This window comes from Scaptodrosophila lebanonensis, unplaced genomic scaffold (assembly GCF_003285725.1).
Source record: "Scaptodrosophila lebanonensis strain 11010-0011.00,11010-0021.00 unplaced genomic scaffold, SlebRS2 tig00000043-arrow-pilon, whole genome shotgun sequence".
NCBI lineage: Eukaryota > Metazoa > Arthropoda > Insecta > Diptera > Drosophilidae > Scaptodrosophila > Scaptodrosophila lebanonensis.
Genome location: NW_022060545.1, coordinates 3,443,905 through 3,463,029, shown reverse-complemented (window position 1 = coordinate 3,463,029; position 19,125 = coordinate 3,443,905). Strand labels below are relative to the sequence as shown.

The 19,125-nt window shown below is 38.1% G+C and overlaps 1 protein-coding gene across 5 annotated transcripts in view; it reads right to left on the bottom strand.

Moving 5' to 3' along the window:
• Positions 1–1,360: 1,360 nt before the first annotated feature.
• The window catches only part of LOC115623000, a 97,262-nt gene continuing 79,497 nt past the window's right edge, over positions 1,361–19,125 (bottom strand). For 2 of the 5 annotated variants that reach the window (XM_030517160.1, XM_030517161.1), the window contains exons 3-12: positions 11,773–11,919; positions 6,572–6,669; positions 6,402–6,496; positions 6,214–6,335; positions 5,691–6,068; positions 5,054–5,626; positions 3,436–4,096; positions 3,213–3,375; positions 2,395–2,520; positions 1,380–2,119 (exon numbers count right to left, since the gene is read on the bottom strand). In XM_030517160.1, coding sequence (XP_030373020.1) covers positions 1,786–2,119; positions 2,395–2,520; positions 3,213–3,375; positions 3,436–4,096; positions 5,054–5,626; positions 5,691–6,068; positions 6,214–6,335; positions 6,402–6,496; positions 6,572–6,669; positions 11,773–11,919 — 2,697 coding nt within the window. In that variant the 3' untranslated portion in view covers positions 1,380–1,785. Of the gene's footprint in view, positions 2,120–2,394; positions 2,521–3,212; positions 3,376–3,435; positions 4,097–5,053; positions 5,627–5,690; positions 6,069–6,213; positions 6,336–6,401; positions 6,497–6,571; positions 6,670–11,772; positions 11,920–19,125 lie in introns of all 5 variants that reach the window. The other 3 variants (XM_030517163.1, XM_030517164.1, XM_030517162.1) reach the window with 3 other exon arrangements.

Genomic DNA, 19,125 nt, shown 5'->3' with positions numbered 1-19,125 from the left:
TATAAATATTTATATATCACTCGTCTATGTAATTCTTGTAACTGTAGTATTAGCATGTATTGGTATTTCTGTGAATTTTATATTTAATTTCTTATTGCTTTGCTTTGCCTTGCAGCTGAAATGAACTCTTTAAGCAGTACTATATAATTCTTCAATATGTGCATGAATATTTGGAGTCTAATATAATCTTTAACGTAGATTTTATATACAGTTGTAGTTACATTCACGTATTTATACGCGCAATATAATTTATTTTCTATATATAATTTAGAACTTATGTCACGCTTTTTTCATGAGGAATATTTACAGATCTATATACATGATACAATTGTATAATACGAATATATAGTATACTATATATTTCAAAATTGATGTTCGCTTTACAGTGTTTTAATAAATCTTGTATACATATACATGACTACTCTACTTACTATACCTATTAACTATTGACTCAATAAAAGTATGTGGTAAGGTTAATTGCAGGAAGAACAGTAATAGATGTTTCAAGGAACTTTAATAATTCCTTTTCAAGTTCCTATAGCTAGCGGCTAAAAGAAATGGGAAATTATGCATATTGCGTGTAGCTCTAAAGACTTTCCAAACCATAACTGGTTTGAGTTCCTGCACTCACATTTTATGATCACAGCATATTTCTAAACAATGATAACGATAACGGACCCCTTTGACTTGACAAAGTATATAGATATAGCATACGAAGTTCGTGTTGAAAATAAAAATTCCAATATTATTTAGACATAAATCTAGTATGCTTGTTATATAATTCTGATGCTAGATACACAATATCGGTTTGTTAGGTTAAAACTTACCACAACTAACTTGACTAAAATAGTATAGGTTGACTTTTGTGACCTCTTCCAAAATAAATTATTGAAATTTTATTTAAATTATGCCTGTTTTCAAATATATCTTACAACTAGAACTAGATAGCCCTTCTTCAAAATGGGGGGTTTTCTGCAGAATGGTCGCACTGCCAGCCAAAATAATGAATGCTATTGCCGCATTAGAGCCCTGCACGAGTAGATATAAAATGGCACATGGTTTCCAACAAATGTTCAATTATAAATATCATTTAGTGTAAAACGCAACTGTAAACAAAAAAAATTAAAACGTATTTTTTGTGTACTCACTCATGCAGCGCTCTAATACTTAAGTACTTCAGTATTTCATGTACAAGTTGTCCCTAGAATGAGTCAATATTAGCTTAGCCTAATCGAATACAAGTGTTGATTACATATGTATGTATGTATGTCTTTAGGTTTATTTACGAATATTAAATATATATAATCTTAAAATGTTTCTACTACATTTATGGTAGGAAGGAGTACATATGTTGATAAACATTCTATTGCACATTTATAGTATTTATTTACATCCAGATATTAAAATATTTATGTATATATTTATACACATACTCAATACTTTCAAGTGGTTTGGTGTCTCTGACACACGCAATTATTATTAAATTTTGAATAAAGACTTTAGGAATACTTATGGATTAGGACATATGGATTGGAGACAGGCTTGTAAGCCACAGATGCAGACAAACTTAAGTTTGGACCCAAAAGTGCAGTTTTCCTTCATAATAAACATTTATATGTAGGTAAGTATATGTTAGTTGGAAAGTATATATTGTTTGATTTACCGAATCATAATTCTCCATAAGCGTTAAATTTTATATTCACTAAATGCTAAATATTTGTTGTTGGAACCGTTGTAGTCGTTGTTGTTGTAGTTGTTGTAGTTGTGGCTGATAAGGTGCCCGCATCAAACATCCGTCTCAGTACTCAATGGTCGTTGTAGCTGTGCTAGATTGTGATTCGATGTAGAAGGTATGACCGTTTGATGGCTGCTCGATGATGGCTTCGCCACTCCCGGGGCTTCCCTGTCATTGGTGATGAGGGCTGGTAAGGATTTCTGCAGACTAGAGGCGCCACCAACATTGCCAGGCGAATTGTGCTGCGACTGTGGACTGGGTGGGGTGGGTGTGGCTGGTATCTGGTGCCAATTAATACTGTTTTGTGAGGTTATGTTGCGTGTCTTCAGTAGCGGTGGATTCTTTGTGGACGTGGAGAAGGCATTGCCCCGACGCAGCGGCACTCTAGAGACATGCGTTCAATTTGAAGGGCCGATTAGTGGTTAATCAGTCGTTACAAGCATGATGTTGACAATGATGGAGCACAGAACGGGAAACGGAAACAGAAGTGATGTAAGAAATGGGGCGCATGAAGGAGAATAAGAACAAAGAAGACAGTTTCCAGCAATCGCAATATGTACTTCATGTTCGAGTACAGTTTAGATCGCTTCTCTCACACTACACATAGTCGTATGTTTCTGGTCTACACATACTGTCTTGGTCTTCATCTACGGACTCACCTCGTTGGGCTCGGCGGTGGATAGGAAATGCCGCGATGACTGGGCGACAACAGTAAGTTGCCCGAGTGACTAGATGTCGTGCCCGGCACGAGCAGTGTATTGTTACTATAAGTATGGTAAAGGTTACTATAAAGAGCAAGGGATCGCCAGAAGAAACGAAACGAAATCAAACGCAGCGAAGCGAAGCAAAGCCAAATCAAATAAATATTGAAGGAAGAAAGGGGAGCGAGTCAAGTGAGGAGAGACCCCACCCCGATTATAGAACAGTGGTTCGAAACACATAATTGTTGAAGCATTTTGTAAATATACAGATTTTCAAAATAAACGGCGAGAAGTAGTTGTTAAGTGTGGGTGGTGTTGGGTGTGGTTGGGTGGGCAGAGTGATTAGCGCAGATGATCATTGTTGAAGTGGTGTTGATGAGTTTTCACATCGTTGCAATGTTGTTGTTGTTGTTGTTGTTTTATTGTAGCAGGCAGCATTTAATGTTGATTAAAAAAGATTTATTTTTAAATTTATTTGTTTGTTGTAAATAAATTTCTTCGCTTTTGGTCTTATGTTTAAACAAAATTATAAATTACAATCAACTAGTAATGCTAACTAAATGTGATCTCTAACAATAGGATATGTATAATATGATACAACAAAAACTACGATACACAAGGGTGCTTGTGACCTTCGGAAGGTCACACAATGGGACTGGACAAATGCTGATACTGATGCTGATACGGATGATGGATTGTGGTGCTGAATTGCGTGGTGGCTTGCTGGCTTGTGATGTTTACGAAAGAGTTGATTGGAATGATGATCAGCAACTTACGTATGGCTGTGATGCAAATTCAGATTCGGCAGGCTCTGGCCCAAATGATTGATCGGCTGCACCAACAACGTGTTCCCCGATCCGGTGGCGATCGTTGCGATCTTGGGTTTGTGCAGTTGCTGCTGTTGTTGTTGCTTCATCTTCACCATCTGGCCATGACCACCTACACGTATATTGAAAATATTGATCAGAAAACGCTGTGAATGGGTCTATAGCCACTTACCCGTTAGTAGACTAGAGCCCTCGTCGCTGGACAGCGAGTTTGTCTTCTCGAAATCAACGGAAATGTTCCGGGAATCGTTCCATTCCACGGACCCACTGTGACTATTATTGGCGCTGGACACATGGCTGCATATCGATGAGTTCATTGGCGATTTGCGAACGCCTAAAGAGTCGGCGGTACCGCCACTGGCGCCACTACCGCCAAACCTAAAACTGTCGCCCACGCTGCCGGCACCGCCTCCAACTCCACGTTTCAGTCTTTGATAGATAGTCTTGGCCCGCCACAGGGCATCATGCCAGTTCTTCGCCTCGGTGCATTGCAGCGTAAACGCTGTGGTGGCCACTTGGAACTCATTTAGGTAGACGCAGTTCAGGGTATTGTTGGGCCCCAAGTGCACCATTAGGTGATCAGTCAGGTATGGCTGGCGTATGACCTTCAATGCGCCCAGACCCTTCTTGGCTATCGTCTTGCACACGAGCAGCATGTCTGTCAGCAGGAAGCAGTGCACATCGACCTTCCCCAAATTATCCTTGAACCTGTGATCGCCCTCCATGAACAGATGCCGCACATGCTGGACGGGACAGCCGCGCATCGGTGCACACAAATCGAACATTTGACTGTGCTGTTTGATTAGCTTGTCCAGCGACTCGTTGTTGGTGTCCTGAAATCAATATTAAATAAGAGTCATAGTTTAGAAATACAAAATAAACTCGTGTTTTTCTAATTAAATAAAATCTGCAGAGAGACCTAAAAGAGAAATATTTTAGGAGCATGTGGACAAATTTCAATGTAATCCAAATACCTTAAGCTTCGGTTTCAAATGCAAATATTACTAATATTACTTAACGTCCTTAAAAATGCGACTTGAACAAGTATTTAAATTGATTTAAGGTTTTGTTCTTTTTTACTTAAAATAAAAAGACAACCATATGGGAAGAATTGAATCTTGTATACATTTTTTGGAAATTTATAATTCTGAAAATCTATTTTAATTCTCAAAGCTTTCCCTACCTAAATTAAATCTGCAGAGAACTATTTTATTTTATAATCCAAACACTTTAAAGCTTCGGTTTCAAGCGATCCTATTGCTTTTTAGCATCCTTAAAAATGGCACTTGAAAAAGTTTTTAAATTACATATATTTTATATTTTCTTTTATACTTAAAATAAAGGGGCATCCATATAGAATGAATCGACTGTTTGGAAATTTTTAATTCTGAAAATTAATTCTTAAACATTTTATTATTGATAGCAGCAGATTTCAATTCCTCCCATATGGCTGTCATTTTATTATATTTTCTGAATTCTAATTCCATAGTTTAGTTGATTTCGATGTAGTTAAAAAACTTATATTATTTTAAATAATTATAAAATATTTGTTCAATCAATATATAAATTAAACTTAAAAACTCAGCAAAAAGATACGTGAACTGAATTCAAACAATTTAATCGATTTGTCGAAGAAGAAATATAATATATTAAATTTCTCTCTTGCTACGAGAAGTTGAAACTAAATATTTGAAATGTCCAATTTCATTTTACATTTTAGGTCGTAGGAAGTGTTTTGAAAGCTAGTTTATAGACAGATCTGTGGAGTATTCTTTTAGAAAGGCACTCACCACAACATCGTAGGATTCAATGCGCGCCATAACGCCCTTGAGACGCTCGTTCTCCTGCCGCATGGTCAAATGATTATTCACACTGCCAACAAAGTTCTCCACGCTGTGTATCATGGTGTCAATAGCCTCGATCTCGTCCACATCGGACATATGCTTTTTTATGGCTGCCAGGAGCAGGCTGTATTTGGTGAGTCGCTGCATGGGTCGGACAACGATGTCGGCCAGACGCAGTCGATTGCATTTCTTTTGAGACTCACACCATGCCAAGTAGGAGGTAAAGAGCGGATTGTTTTGATTCAGCTCCTTGCAATAGAACTGGCAGGTGCTCTGCTCGGCACAGTAGATCTTGTATGGGGCAAATATCGAGGCGAACGCTATAAAGCCCTCCTGAAAGAAGGCACAACGTAGTGGCTCGCGGGTTACCTCGCTATGCCGCACCATTGGATAGAGCCACAACGTCCAGAACCGGATGTTCGCCTCGCAAACAGCGCGCACATTCGAGAACAGTCGATGCTGATCGACGTCGGCCAGCAGGCGTTCCTCCTGCACGGCTGCCAGGCAGGCGAGAAAGAGCTGTGCACACATGGATGTGTGAGAAGGGCGTGACTGAGGGATGCATTCATGGGTTCACACTTACATCTGTAACCGTTTGCAGTGCATGGATGTAGTAAACTTCCGTGGTGACCAGCTCCCATATTGCAGTTTGTATCTTGATTTCGTTGTCGCTCATCCCGTCACTGTCCACAATATCTCGCCAGGACTTGTGCATGTGATTCAGATAGTCGAGAGCGGCAGGCAGGTCGGGATGTTGGAAGTTTAGTGCGTCCGGCTGTTGTGGCACGCCACTCTTCGAGTAGCTGTTGAGCAGCTCGCAAAGCTGACTTTGTTGCGGGTTCTTAACGCCAAAAATGGACGACCATCGGGGTTTGATCTGCTTGCTTGCCACATTCGCTGATTCGCTGGTCTCTTCCGTCGAAGCCGAAGAGAGCAGACGGGGTGGACGTTGGCGGGAACCCTAATGGAAAGGAAATATTACAGATCAACTGAACAAAATATCTTAACTTTGAGTTAAACAGAAATAAGGCAGAGAAAAGAACCAATTGATTGGACAACAAATTTAGAAACAGATAGAAAGCAAAAACTCAAAAAATGAGACTTACAAAGGATGCAGCCTTCTGCAATGTTTTCCGACTACTATCGCGTTCCGTGATAATAAGGTGATGACCGGCCAAGTTCTCTACGTCAGTATTCTCATCCAATGAGCTTGTCAACGGCGTGGGGCCTGTATGTATTCACATTTCGTTTCGAATGCCATTGGCCTATCAATTATGTCAGAAGTCACACTTACCTGCGTCTAAAAAACTGGGCGTAGGATTGTTGTCCGTTATGGTTATTTGGGAGAAACTAAGGTTTCGCCTTCGTAAAGACTGGTTTAGCGCATTGCTGTACAATGATGAAACATAAAGCGGAATACAATAAATCTAAAATAAGGAAATTACACATTTGCGTGCCACTTACAACAACGTCACACCCTTTGCCGCTCTTATAAATTCCTCGTCCGGTGGATGCGAAGTGTCTGAGTTAAAGCAAACGGAAAAGTATTCGGAACTGGATACCTGCGTGTTATCATAAATCAGATAGAATAGAGAATATGAAAGCAATATTAATAAAAGGAATGCTTAGTTTACCTCCTTGGCTACCAAGAAATATCTGTGAGATAATTTCATCGCATTTCAATAAAAAAGTTTTACCCACTTGCGGGTTGAATTTTCAAAAGCCCTCTAACCATTTCAATAGATTCTTTTCAAATAGTAAGTTAGTGTCAGAGCACATATTTCAATAGATAAAATCAACGAAAACATTACCAAAAGCACAATCATATCCTGTTCCATACAAGAATATATACACACATTGATTTTACAAGGAAAAGGTTAGTCTTCAAACTCAAACGCAGACTTTTCGAACCGCCCTCGTTGTACACATTTATGCAAATCCATATGACCTGTGCCCAGCATGGGTCCCGTTGAGTCGAAAATCTTTTGACATCTGACCAAATGGGATGAACAAGTGACTTGCATTTCTGAATGGATTCCGCGCTTTTTGCGAAGAGCAAAATGTAGTTTTGTCCCCTTTGGCAGGAAACGCAACTGTTGCTGTTGATTTGTTGGCATTGAAAGTGATTTATCAGTTGGCTTTAGACATTTGTCATTTGGTTTCATGATTTGCGAATGCCGTCAAAACTGATTGCAAGCTCGACTAAAAGGTGTGGATTAAAAACTGAATTTGCTGCTATGAAAGGAGCAGAGCTTAATGGAATTCGATTGATGGGTTCCATAACTGCAAAGCTGCACCTGAGTTGAGTTACAATATTCGTTGTGTTGCTATGCTTTAAATCGACTACACATTTAGAAGGACTTATATACTATAGTAGATGGATTTGTTATAAGACAGGTTTAAATTTAGAAATTACTTACGAAATATTTGTATTCTCAACACAGCATTTTAAAACCTTTTGGCAGTATATTGTAAGTAATTTGGAAACCAATTTGCCGCAATCTACAAGTTCACTAAAGTTTACCAATAAATGGTAGAGCGTGATTAAATTTAATATCTGTTTTTCTTAAACTGGGAAAGGTAGGCGCGATTTCCTATTCACTCCACATTACTTTTCCTTAATAATTGAAGGGATAGGGTGAACCTTTTTCAAACAGTTTCGAATCCCATTAAGTTAGATTTTGTACAAATGAAGTACATATTTACACGTTAATTATAGATACGTCAGATGTCAACGCGTCAGATGTCGAATTTACTCGACGCCTGTGGGGTCTTAATATTAATATTAATAGACTAGAGTTTCTAGTTACTTTGAATCCTACACAAAACTCTTCATATAGGCCTTCACTTAGATATTGGATTAAACTAATTAATGATCCAAGAACATCTATTTATTAAATGTACTGAATAGTAAATTGGAAATGGTTCAGTATTATAATTTATTTAATGACCATTATTTAGTTAATACGCATAGAGAATAAAGCAAGGTTCTCAATGCTGGGATAAGATAGCAACAGCAAATACAATTTTAATGGATATTATAGACGATATGACTTTTAGATATCCATATTAAATGCAAATGTATACTATATATGTACTTTACTTTATCTGAATAAAAATATAAATACGCTACAGTATAAATATTAAGGTAGTTAACACAAGTACCGTGCTATAAGTAGTTAATATCACTTAGGGAAGCAGATTTCTCAAGGATTCGTTATATTTCCTTAATTGAAAATCAACAAGATATACTAAATACTTAGTTGAAAGCGAAAGTAGCATAGGAAGCAGGCGCAACACAATTGCCGGGAGGAGCTACAACAGACGGTTGGCAAGCCGTTGGTAGTATATAGTAGATATTTAAAAATAAAAATAAGGAAGACCGACGACAGAAGTTATGAAAAATGGAAAAAAGAGAAGCAGTGCGTCAAGTGCCGCGGGCTCAGGCATCGGCATGGTCTACCGAGTCGAAGGAACTAGCTACGTATATATTTATATACTTGTATACTCGTACATAGTATAAGTATATACTTGAATGGCTGGAAAATTGTGTTAAGCCGGCAGCAAGTGCAAGCAAACGAAGTGTCTAGGGTGTCATTGCGAGCACATTGCAAATAAAGAAGTGGGAGAGAGAGATACGGGGGGTGGCACGGAGGTAGAGAAGGTATCAGACCATAAGGTGCTGGACATAAATGGCCACAGGGAACTATGACGAATAAAAAATGCAGTAAATATTTGAAAAGAAATTTCAATGCCAGTCACAGCGGACTCAAGCAGCTGGAAGACGATGGGGAGAGATACACACGGGTTATAAAAACTATCCCTCTCTCTCTTTTCCTCGCTTGGGTCTCGAGAGATGTAAAGAAAGAAAGAGTCGGATATGAAAAGGTGACTTGTGAACGGTGAAAGGTGAGAGTTGTTGGTGTTTTTGTGCTGCTCTCATGACTTGTGTGCCGCGTTATTTGTTTTCTGATTGGGGCGCTGAGCGGAAGAAATCAAAATCAAAAGTTCTTGAGTATTATGTTATTCATTTTACAAAGTGTTTTTCTTTTCATCATCTTTATCATCTTTATTATTTTTATCGCCATCATCCGAATAATGGGCGAGGGGGAGTGGCGCTTGTTGCTTTGCGGCCCTTGGGCTTTCAGGCTTAATTAAAATGAAGGTTTTTTCTTATTTATTTCTTTCTGTCTTTCTTCCTTTCATGCACACACGCACACTAATGTATCATATACACACACATGGGGTCTAACGGGAGACTTGACTGACTCACCTCGCTGCGTGTCAATAATGGTTTCTTGCGTTGCATAAACGACGATTTCTTCTTAGATGCCGTTGAGGTGGGCGTCATAGCACCAGCACCAGCACCAGCGCCACCACTACCACCAGCAGCAGCACTACCATAATAAAAAACGCCCCCTCCAGTGGGTGTGGCACTATAGGCTAAGGCCGGACTCAGCGAGCTGCCCGTTCCCGAAGAACCGGCCATCGTCTCGCTGACAGAGCACTGAAAATGTTTGGAATGAGTTGTCATCGTTGTTGCTGTGCTTGTTGTAATTGCTGTTGTTGTGGTTGTAGTTGCCGAAGTTGTTGTTGTTGTTACATGGCTCGAAGGCAAGAACGATTGCTGCAGGTGGGTGTTGGAGCTACTACTAATGTGTGCGCTGTGGCAACAGGATGTGGTTGTGCCCGTGGCCGTAGTCGCAAGCGTTGGTGAGAGCATCAGCGAAGGCGTTCGCCGCATAAGCTGTTGCTGTTGTTGTTGTTGTTGTGGCTGCTGCTGCGCCGCTTGTGTATATATCGTGGGCGCACGGGGCTTGAGGTGTACGGGATAGGGATCTTGTGTGTGTGTTGGGGTCTTTGATTGGACTATTTTCTGCGTCTACGATCGGTTGTCGAGTGAAGGCGCGGGGTTCGGGGTCGGGTGCGGCATTTTAGGCGGGTCGTGAGGTGGGGGTGGAAGGTTGTGTGATTACGTGAGAGCGCAGTTTTAAAGCAGGGAGCAGCGAGACAGAGAAATATACAGGGAATAGAAGAAGAGTAAGAGTGATATTTGCAATAGAAAGAGGTGCGACTACAGCATTACTACAAGTAGCTAGTACTGTTGTGACTATTTGTACAATACTGTGCCGACTGTAAGAGATCACAACACAAAAGCTCAGGCAAGGCATTACAAATAAAAGAAAGTAAGTAATAAATAATTGGTCGAAATTCAATCGAATAAATTATACATATATAGAAGTATGTACCTAACTTATCCCTATCATTGGCCATTGAACTTAAATTCTTTGCAGTCTATAAATTCTTCTTTATAGAAGACTTTCAAGAGCGTTCCTTTCATTTGTAGAATGAATTCCTAATCCAAAATATTTTAAGATTTTATTTTGTTGTATCTTAATCTTGTACATGTCTAATTTATACCCAAGAATTACCCCGACCACTACTGCCCATCATGAACAACTACTCGAAAATATAAAATATTAGCGTTAGAATGTAGGCTTCCACTAGCCATCTAAAATCTAGGGTGTTCTACTACTTTATTTGCATCCGGAGAGTTGAAAAAACATTAGAAAGGTCTACCATTGACTGACCTAAAATCTAGGGTGTCCTACTACTTTATTTGCATCCGTAGAGTTGAAAAAAAACATTAGAAAGGTCTACCATTGACTGAAATGATAGCATCGGATAAGCCTAGTTAAAAGTAAAAGTAAAAAAAAAAACCGCTATTAATGTGTGACACGAATCAATTATTCGATAAGTTACAGTTTTGAATCTTCACGCACTTAAGCACTTTTACTATAAATAGAAAATAAACCTCTTATCATACGGATGACCCAACAATTAACATGTATACATAATTCATTTGAAGGTTCAACTGCTGCGACCATCCTTAGGTCGTGTCATACACAATATGCTAAATGCTCGTTGGCTGCGTATAAATGTGGGTGGCAGTGTGCGTGAAGGGACACGTTTGTGGATGCTTGCAACTAATTGGCAGTTTCCTGTTCTCCAATGCTTAATAGACACGTCTGTCATCTATTATGAGTCAGTCACAAACATAGACAACGATGCGTTTTAATTTCTAGCTTCTGGCAGAAACTCAAACATAACAAAAAAAAAAAAAAAAAAATCCAAGCCAAGCAAAAACAAGGCTAGAAAAATCGAAGAAAAGTCACGTACTGGGGCGGGGAAAAGGGCAACAAATTATATAGCCGGATGTGAATGCTCAGAAACAGGCACAGAAAAAAATAAAAAATTGATTTCTCTTTTGTAGATGGTGCTTTTGTAGTTGCCTTTGTAATAGATACCAGTTAAAGCAAATCAAAAAAATGATGACGCTCAAATTAATGACAAAAACAGCAACAGCAACAAAAACCAAGATAAAAGCAGAGAGGGGGAGGAAAAACCAAAATCAAAGAAAAACAGTTAACACAATTGTTTGCCATCAATCTGTGCAATTTTCCACATCACTAACAGTGCTGAGAAATGAAAATCATGCAGCAGCCCTGTCTAAGACTGTCTAACAATAGAATGACAAGTGCAGATACATTTGCTTAATCTATGTATCCTGGAGACACAATCCGGATCTTTTGTTTTGCAATTGTTGCAATGTCATACACAAAAATACATGTGTGAGGTACATACACCTTTGCACATCTACTTACCATATTCGCTTGCCTGCCCAGACATTCCGCCATCATCGCCGACGCCATCACTGGAGCACCCGAGCTGGATGCGGTGGTTGCCGTTCCATGCTGACAGGCGACCACAGTATCGAGGCCATCCAAGTGCGTGAGACTTTTCGATTTTAACTGCAAAGAAAAGAGAGAGGAGAACGCAAACATCAGGCCGCGTTAAATTAAACATTGTCGCGACAAATCAATTAAATGAGTCGCGGCTGCTTTATTCAGAATTGATTCGTTGAAGCTGAGTGCTTCTCCTTTTTTTCTTCTAATTGAATTTCTTCCTTCTTCTCTATTTAGAAGCAGCAGAAAAAATTCATATTCAATTCATGTTAATTATATTTGATTTTCTATAGATGAAGTGACAGTACAATTATAATAAAATAAATAACACAAATGTAGATAATTAAAAGAAAAAACGTGCGTCCATTTTAAGAGTTTCATCTCCAACATAGAGGATACATTTTTAAAATCAATTTTTTAGCAATTGCTTAAAGTATTTAAATAGCTAGACATGGATTTAATCAAAGAATTGTATAGCTACTAAGCGGGATTGTAAAAGAATTTATAAATTGAGAAAACTCCAAAAAATTATTTATGTATTTTTTGAAACCGGTGAGTAGATATGAAATTTATTCCTTTTAAATACTACATTCAAAATACTGTTAACATATAATTCCCAAATATTGAATGGCCAGAATGTTGGGAATATATTTTATAGCATCCGTTTGCAACCAATAAGAGCCAAAATATATCCTCGCACGAATCAATTCATTAATGTGCACGCTCTTCTTGTTTGTAACAAAACAAATAGTACACAAATAATTAAGAAAATAAAAAGAAATTGAAAACTTTTAACGACTTAGTGCTTCCTAATAATGTAAAAGTTTTGTTCAAGTGGCAGCCGGACATTGAAGCAGAGCGATTTCTATTGTAATCGAGTTACTGATTTTTATTCACTGGCACAGCAGTTGCAATTACGAGCAACAATGAAACAGCAAGTGCAGCAGAAAGACAATGAAAGTTGCTGATTTTTGCCTCAATTGCCAATTGAAAGCTTAACCGCATTGACGAGGACAATGGCGACGACTTCAACAAAATTTGAACAAATGCAGGAAATGTGCGCAATTTTATTGCAGTTTGTGGCTTACGTTGCGTATACGTAACGTTGCCAGTTCATCTTATCATGCATTACGTATACGTACTGGTCAGGGAGATTTACTGTAAATTCTAAGCCGCACGTAAAATGTGAAATTTTCTGCAGTAAGTCTGTGTATCAATGCGACCCATATGGAATACTATATATTTTATTGAGCGCCAGACATGAGCTCTTTATCTTAATGATGACTTGACGTTGTGATTGCTGGTTGCACGAATCTGAAGTGTTCTTGCCTCCGCTGCAATACTTAAGTGTTATGTTGAAAAATATTTCATATTAAACGCATTATATGATTAAATGTGGTACACAGGAAAATAGCTGCGATTTATCAAAAATATGTTTAAGCAGCGCCTGGAGCACAAAGCATAATATTTTCAATGCATTTGCTGCACAATGCAACACGCCCATCCAGCAGCGCGCAGACAATGAAAATGTTCTCGGTGAGGCCGCAAAAAAAGCGCGAAAATAAATTGCTGGCAGCATTCTAACCATTTAAGCAGATTTGCAACGTCACCAGCAGCGAACAATGCAAAAAAATAATCGCAAAAAAAAAACTAACAAGCTAGCAGCTGCACAAAAAAGGGCTTGAGCTGATAAGCGTTCTAAAATGAAGGTTTGTGGGTTCATGCAATGCAGCTTCATTACGAACGGAATAGTCGCCGAAGTCGTCACACGGGCAGTGGGCGGGGGCGTGGCTTCCAGTGGCTACAGAGGAGGCAATGCCAGTGCCAAGGACGAGAACTCAAAGTCGTTGCCATTAGCTGTTTGACTTGTTGGCTCCGAGCAAAGGCCAATGTTGGAGACAAAAGACCCTAGTGCCCTGTTTCCAAGAACAGTCAACAGCAGCTTCATGACCTCCAGTTGCCTGAACGTCAATTTCAATTTGCAGGCGTTTGACATTTGTGCTGCCATGGGCCATGGCCAGGTTCCTCATATTATGGGAGGAGCAAATTTAAAATGTCTGCAAGTGCCAACATTTGTGAGAACTAATGTAAACACCTTTGTGTATAAAAAAAAATATATTTGCATATCCAAATGTTCCTTCTCCAATTACAAAGAAGATATACAGACTCACAACTTGCTAACACAATCCACATTTGAGGACTGGCTACAGCGTGAACCGAAGACGAGTCCAGATGCTCAGAATAAAACATTGCGACTTATCACGATACCGCGATTCCACTCTGCACCATGAATCTGGAGACCGTGGAATTCCTAATAAGCCTGTAAACCAGTCGCAATAAACTTAGCAGGCCCCTCTGCGCAGCTCGCTCAATTACCCGCCTAAAGATAAGACAACTGGCTCATCCTATTAACTAAGTTATAGTGAAATGTTTTCGCTATAAATGTACATACTTGTATATAATGCAATGCACAATTTTAAAATTTGGTCCCCTAAATGTTATGTTATGGCCTAAATCTGTACGACGATTCATATTAATATATAAAACAAAAAAAAAAACAACCTGCTCCTGGATCACTGGCTTAATAATCACTCCCCTAATCTCCAATGTGCGCCAACCCGAAGGGCCAAATCGTGTCTATGTAGGGCTGCCAAAGGTGATCCATCGAATTAATCTTACCAACAAAAGCAAACAAACAGCTTCTTACACGAAAATCATTCTCAATAGTAGTGTTTTGTTCGTCTTTTAGTAAGATAGTGAATTAGGATAAATTCCCATATTTGGAGAGAACTTAATTTGAACAAATCGTACTTAAACGTTTTTTAAATTGTACCTCAATGTTCATCCTGGAATTCTAAAGAAAGAATCTACTCACAGATAGGCTTAATAAATCTGTCTCCAAACGAAACTCCAATGAGAGCCAAACCGAAGGACCGAAATGTATCTATGTTGGTCCACCTGATTAATCTTGCCAACAAAATCAAATCAAACAGTCCCTTAAACGCGAGCCATTCTCAATAACAGAATTTTGTTTGTTTTTAAGTAAATTAGAGAATTAGTAAAGAGAACTTAAGTTCGACAAATAGTACTTAAACGTTTTTTAAATAGTATTTGAACACAACAACGGCTGCTTTCGCAGCGCATAAAAAATGCTTTAAAAACTGTTTTTTGTAGGAAGCGCAAAAAAAAAAAAGAATGGCACAAGTTAATGAAATGATGAACAGAAATTGTGTAGAACAGCTGCGGCTAATGCGAATGAAAGCAACTAGGTCACCATAAGGAAGACAAGGAATCCAGCAGAAAGAACAACAAGCGTGTGTGAGCGCGCCATTTGGAGGACCCGACCCGACCAAGACAAGACAAGGGCAAGGATTTGCCAAAATCAGTGAACACAAAACATAGCAAAAAAAAAAAAACAAGAAAAAATACAACAGGCACACACACACTTGTCAAATGTAATGTGAAACAAAAACATAAACAACAAAAAGGGCACGAAACGAGAGAAATCAGTGGCTAAAACAACCAAAAGAGAATGCGTAATAATGTTGAGCATAGAATAATAGAGCGCCGAGTCCTTGAGCAGGAACACCAAGCGGGGCGCCGCAGCCAAGTGTCTAGTACACTTTGGCGGCGTCGACGTCAGCGCCGGCGTCACCGTTGGCTTTGGAATTGATGGTAAATGGGGGGGACCCGGGGCTAAATGCTTAAGAACAGATTTACAATGTTAAATGTTCTGTGGCATTCGTTGCTGTGCGTGCTTGTAAGTGTGGGTATCAGTGTCTGTCATTGAGCGCAAAAAAGGAAAAACAAAAACCACTTAATGCTCACATACACAATCATATACAAGTACAAACGCATATAGCAATATATAGCATAGTTCAAGGCTTCCAGGGGTCTTCCTCTATCTCGCTTTTGACATGACATTTGCGGAAGTGAAGCCAAAACTGGCATTTTAACGTTGACAATCCGTTGATTGGCTCTACAAAAATTTACCCACAGCACTCCTGCTAACACAAGCCATCATCAGTATCATCAGGCGACCTCTGCTCCCCTGCAGTGTCGTCTACATTCACCAGAAAACACTCTCGCAACTCCATCTACTCATTCTAAATATAAACACACTGTCTGAGCTGCCACATCATTCGCCATCTTTTCGATGAATAATTCCTGAGAATTGAAATAGCTTCAAATTTTTAATGTGATTACTAAATTTCTACGTATTGGCTTACAATCTTTCGTCCTCAGTCCGGAAACCTTGCCTATGCAAAGCCAAAGCTCCTAAATGAGGACTTCGTCTTCGTTGCCTAGCATCGCGAGCACTTACGAAGCGCCTCCACATCCTCTGGTATTTGGTTGGTTTTGCATTTGTTGCATCTGAGCAGTAGGATTTTGGTGGTGGTTCTCCACTGATATCCAGCTCAGCCACGAAGCGATCCGTTACCTATTTTTTTTTACCCACGCCATGGCCATGTCTAGGACTCCCTTCTCGGCGTAGGATCAATTTAGCGGCTGTGGAAGCTACTTCCGTCGATCTCTCTATTTTTGGGATCGGGATCGCTGGTTTAATGGTATCCGGTAGAATTTTCACACTTACTGATACCATTCTTCCGGATATCAGGGGACGTCCCCAGAGTGGTGAAGTTTCTTTTGCAGTATGGCTGCTGCAGTCTGCAAGCCATTTGTCTTGATAAGACGTTTGGCAGCCATCCTAACTCCGGATGGATGTGGACTTTACTGCTGTACCCGAGGTGGAGGAGATGGACTTTTCGGCTTACCTCCGCCTGTACTAGTTGCAATGGTCCGAGTCATGACCATATAATTTCAGGGACTTCCTCCCATCTGGAATTGGATTGGTGAAAACCACCATCCATCCACAACAGGGGCTTGCTTCTAGCACCCATTAACTGGAGCACACCGCCGACACTGCTTAATTAGCTAAGAAAAATTAAATGACTAACCCATAAGCGAATCCCAACTGGTTGGGAATTACTACAAAAAATTTGTAAAAAAAACAAATTAAATTAAATTCCATAAATAAATAAATAAATTCCAACCATTTTATAAAAAATAAATAAATGTTAAATAAATAATAAATTAATATTATAATATGTGTATATATAATAATGAATTATTAAAATTATTAAAAGTTTATTTATTATTATTTTTTATTTATTTATTTATAAGCCTTACCTAGCGCAATATATAATAATATAATAAATTATAATAATAATATTTCATATTTATTGAGAGAATATTTTACAACAATAATAAACACCAGTCGAAAATAAATATGGGAGCTAATGAGAAATAAAAAAATGTGTTCCTTTTTTAAATTAATTTAATTTAAGGTAATTGTAATTAGTCTTTATTATTTAGTAACAATTAAGAATAAAATAAAATGCTAAGAGGATTAAGCTTTTGTATAAAATGCAGAATAATCTATTTTGTTTGGGATACTATTATGGAATGGTCTGGTGACGATGCACAACCAGGCAAGGAGAAGTAGAGCTGAAGACGTTAGACACAATAAAGACGACATCAGACGACCAATCTTAAAACCTTTAAGCTATTGATTATTTAAACCAGTACAGTTACTGATTAGTGATCTGAGCCCAAGCCAGTAAGGGCTAAAAAGCTCAAATGTTCAGAAGATTTGACTTTTCATACTTTTCGAATGAATGCCAAAGAAACTGCATTCATCATTTTCTGTAAAAATATATTGGATAAACTGATGTATTGGGGTTCGAACTCAACACAACTAGGCTTTCAATTTTACATTCAATAATTTGTTTGCCTTTGCACATGAAGCGAAAACAAACTACTTATACAAAAATATCAAATAGTTGGGGAAAACAAAATGTACACCGGCAGGCCTACAAGCCACAGTTCGTGTCCATGTGTGCAATTGAGTACTTATGATAGAAATAAGAAAAATGTATGTACATATGTACAATGTACATAATCGTATTTGTGTACAGCCGGATAGAGCGGAAAATGAATAACTGAAAACAGGGAAATTTAACATTTAAATAATTTAAAAAGTTGTATGTTCTTTGTAAAGTAGATGTGCTAAATAAATGCTAGTAAGTCCACAAAACTAAACAAACACAAATAAAAATATCAAATACACGCTGTAATTACCAAGTATTTACAATTAGTGTCGCTTGGCAACAACAGCGAGAATTTTTTTGTTGCAGGATATGGCCATCACTTTTTGACTCTCACTATTAAATTAAGTCACCTGCTTAATCCGAGATCACAATTTACTATAACCGACAGATAATCATAGTAAGCGGTAGTTTAGGTTTAAAACGACAAATTGAAATTTGGCATTAGGGGCACATAAAAAAAAAAGCAATACAAACATATAGCTGCGTCGATCTACAAGGAATCGCGCCACTTAAAAGAGGACTTCTCACGGGTTATTCCCCGTGAAACCATAAGACAATTCCAGTTCGATGTTGTTGTATTTCTGAGAACAAATCTATTTGCCATCGTTTTTCAACTATGTACACAAGTGTGGGAACTCCTTGTTGGTTATTGTTTTATAACATTAAGTTAATATGCGAAAAGCTTCTCGAGAATAAAACATAACTTAGAATATATTTTGTGAATAAGTAACAAATTGAAAATTCACTCAAAATGAAAATTTTAAGAATTCAGCAACACGCTCGATTGATATTTTATTAATAACATCATTTATTCCGTCAATTTAAAAACACTTAAAAGTCTTGAATTTAATTAAATGAAATGTACATAGGTACATTGTTTTATTTATATGTTCGTTGGTTGCATAAATTAACAAGAAATCGTCTACAAAGTTTTATTATATTAGAAGGTGGAAATTATGCAAGGCCAGAATCATGTGAATACATATGTATATGACAAACACAGTACTTTTACATACATATCCAATAGTCTTCGGAAAAGTAATTCCATTTCTATTCCAACTCGCAGCTCCACTTACAACCCAGTTCTTAACCACCCCCCCATAACCTTACTTGCTAAATTTGCTAACCCGTAATCAACGTTTTCTATACACTACCAGAAAAATGTTTAATTTTGTATAAAAAATATATAAATTAAAATATTGCTTTGAACTTAAAAAAAAAACAACTAATATTTTACTCCTCTATGAAAAGTTTAAAATTATAACATAAAAATTTTTAATAAACTTTTTCGGAAATGTTTATTCAGAGACTAAGAATAACTTATTATTATTAGAGAACAAAACCTCAATTTCTATCACTCTTAATACAGTTGATATATTGT